Source organism: Neltuma alba, unplaced genomic scaffold (genome assembly GCF_004799145.2).
Source record: "Neltuma alba isolate B1F8T4 unplaced genomic scaffold, ASM479914v2 tig00013766_pilon, whole genome shotgun sequence".
NCBI classification, from domain to species: domain Eukaryota; kingdom Viridiplantae; phylum Streptophyta; class Magnoliopsida; order Fabales; family Fabaceae; genus Neltuma; species Neltuma alba.
In genome coordinates, this window is record NW_021637896.1 from 4,226 (window position 1) to 7,206 (window position 2,981).

A 2,981-nucleotide genomic window follows, 5' to 3' on the forward strand; every position below is an offset into this window, starting at 1 on the left:
ATTGAAATAATTTGCCCAAAAATTGTCTATTTGTCCCTGAAATGCATGACAATAGTATTTTGAAATTAGTTTAACTCAACTAATGTTTCATCAAGCAAAACATCGAAGCTAGACTTGCCCAAATAATTAATACAAAAAAACACAACTATGCGATCTTCATTGTTATCGTAAAGGTTAGCAATCAAATCAGAGAGGTCTACAGAATCAGCTCAAAGTGGGATACAGCAGAGTGATGACGATAAGGGATGATACAGAGCAGGATTTTTAATGGAACACAGGGATAAATGAGGCCACAAATAACGTGTTGCCTCCACAAAGGACAAGTGTCATTGATTCATTGGTCGGAACTTGACAACACAACAGCCTTCTGTGGAATTACAAGCCAGTGCTAACGTGTTTGACACCCGTCTTTCCCACGAACCTTCACTTAGACTTTGTAAATTCTGTCGGAGAACAATCTACATATAAGGAAGGCCATAGCAGATGTTGTGGTTCAAGCTACACACTCACTTTGTAATCAATTCTTAGTTTCGTCCCTTCACACAGCCCCTTCTCTTTCTCTTACCCTCTTTCTCTCTGACTTGGGTTTCATTAACTTCAAACACATTTCTAACTAGTTTGGATCTTGGAAGAACAATATACGATGTTGTCGAAGATTGCGATCGGTGATGGACACGGCGAACACTCCCCATACTTTGATGGCTGGAAGGCTTATGAAAACAATCCGTTTCATCCTTCCGACAATCTTAATGGGGTTATTCAGATGGGTCTGGCTGAGAATCAGGTATGTGTGAATTTATACAACGTATTAATGAGTTGAAACTTGTTTTAATTTAACGCAGAAACTAATATATTTTCATCTCTGGCAGCTCACATCTGATGTGATTGAAGAGTGGGTAACGAAAAACCCAGAGGCCAGTATTTGCACCCCAGAAGGAGTCCGAGATTTCATGGCCATATCTAACTTTCAGGATTATCATGGCTTGCCAGAGTTCAGAAACGTGAGTGAAAATAGAAGCTTACTAATTCAGTGTTTGATTAATTTAGAAAAAACTAAAGTGTGAAACAAGTTGATTCTGATTTTCCGCCAACTAACAAGGAAACGAATTAATATGCACAGGCTGTGGCTAAGTTCATGGCAAGAGCAAGAGGAAACAGAGTCACATTCGAGCCTGATCGTATAGTTATGAGTGGTGGGGCAACTGGAGCACACGAAGTCACAGCTTTCTGTTTGGCAGATCCTGGAGATGCTTTCTTGGTACCCACTCCTTATTATCCAGGGTATAATTACGCGCCACCTTCCACCTTATCTTTCTAATTTATCATAATTAAATGAAAGATTCTAAAGTGGGTTGGCCTAGGCCTACCACTTCCTTTTTTGAATGAAAAGTCATTGACGTTTTCCACTCTGACTAACTTTAATAATTTTTTTTTTTCTTAATGATACAGTTTTGATAGGGACCTTAGATGGAGAACAGGACTTCAACTTGTCCCCGTTGTCTGCGAAAGTTCAAACGATTTCAAATTGACAACGAAAGCCTTAGAAGATGCGCATGAGAAAGCCACAGAGGATAACATCAAAATAAAGGGCTTGCTTATTACTAATCCCTCAAATCCATTGGGGACTATCATGGACAGTGAAACATTGAAAAGTGTGGTCAAATTCATCAATGAAAAGAACATCCACCTCGTATGTGACGAAATCTATGCTGGCACAGTTTTTGCCGAGCCTGGTTTCACAAGCATCGCTGAGATTATAGAGGAACAAGACGTGGAATGTAACAGAAACCTCATCCACATCGTTTACAGCCTTTCAAAGGATCTTGGAGTTCCTGGGTTTAGAGTCGGCATCATTTATTCATACAATGATGACGTTGTGAACTGTGCTCGCAAAATGTCCAGCTTTGGATTAGTTTCCACACAAACCCAGAATCTTCTTGCGTCAATGCTATCTGATGATGAGTTTGTGGATCGATTTCTCACAGAGAGCGCGAGCAGGCTTGTCAAAAGATACAGACTTTTCACAAGAGGACTTGGCCAAGTTGGCATAAAGTGCTTGCAGAGCAATGCTGGTTTGTTTCTGTGGATGGATTTGCGCCATCTTCTGAAGAAACAGACGACTGAAGCAGAAATGGAGCTGTGGAAAACGATCATTCATGAAGTGAAGATCAATGTTTCACCTGGTTCTTCATTTCATTGCTGCGAACCTGGGTGGTTCAGAGTATGCTATGCTAATATGGATGATTTCGCAGTGGAAGTCGCTTTGACAAGAATCCGAACTTTTGTGCTTCAAAACACAGAAACAAAGGTACCTGCAAAGAAACTGTGCTCGCAGAGCAGCTTAAAATTACGATTAAGCTTTAAATCGAGGAACATGGATGACATGATGATGTCACCTCACTCGCCTTTACCTCAATCGCCTTTGGTCAAAGCCACCATGTGAAGTAACATTCTGGGCACTATTTGAAGATTTATTTGGTTCGTTGGTTTTTAAGTGTACATTAGAAGAATTAAGATTGTTTGTTTCACAACAATAAGAGGGCATTCCTGTAACTGTGTCACTATTGGATGCCCTGATGATCGTAGCTTCTGTGTCTTAGGCATTCTTTCTTTTTTCTTTTTTCACTTTCGGAATGATGGGTTCTTGGTGAGTGAAAGAAGTTCATGCAGTCTTGGTTCAGAAGAATTGTAAAACTGAAACATTGTTTGAAGAATTGTAATAAAACATCTTCATTTTTTTTTTCTAATACCTCTCTTGCCTGCTTCAACACTGTAAAATGGTTACCCTGGAGATTATTATGATTATTAGTTCAATGTAAAACTCAAATGAAACTGAAGAGAATCACTTTTTTTAAAAAAAAAAAAATACAAGGAATATATATTAAATAACAAACTTGCTGACCCCCGTGAATCCTTGTTTCTGGGCTTGGACGGTTTTAATTCTTAATATAAAACTTAATTGATGAGTTGATTTTGATCCT

General features: G+C 39.0%; 1 protein-coding gene across 1 annotated transcript; it reads left to right on the plus strand.

Annotated features, from left to right (window-relative positions):
- Positions 1-426: 426 nt before the first annotated feature.
- On the plus strand, positions 427-2,534 carry LOC114739096 (1-aminocyclopropane-1-carboxylate synthase-like). The gene is made up of 4 exons (XM_028927147.1): positions 427-784; positions 870-1,001; positions 1,121-1,281; positions 1,450-2,534. Exons 1-4 carry the CDS (start codon positions 644-646, stop codon positions 2,441-2,443), a joined length of 1,428 nt encoding a protein of 475 aa, XP_028782980.1. The 5' UTR covers positions 427-643; the 3' UTR covers positions 2,444-2,534.
- The last annotated feature ends 447 nt before the right edge of the window (positions 2,535-2,981 follow it).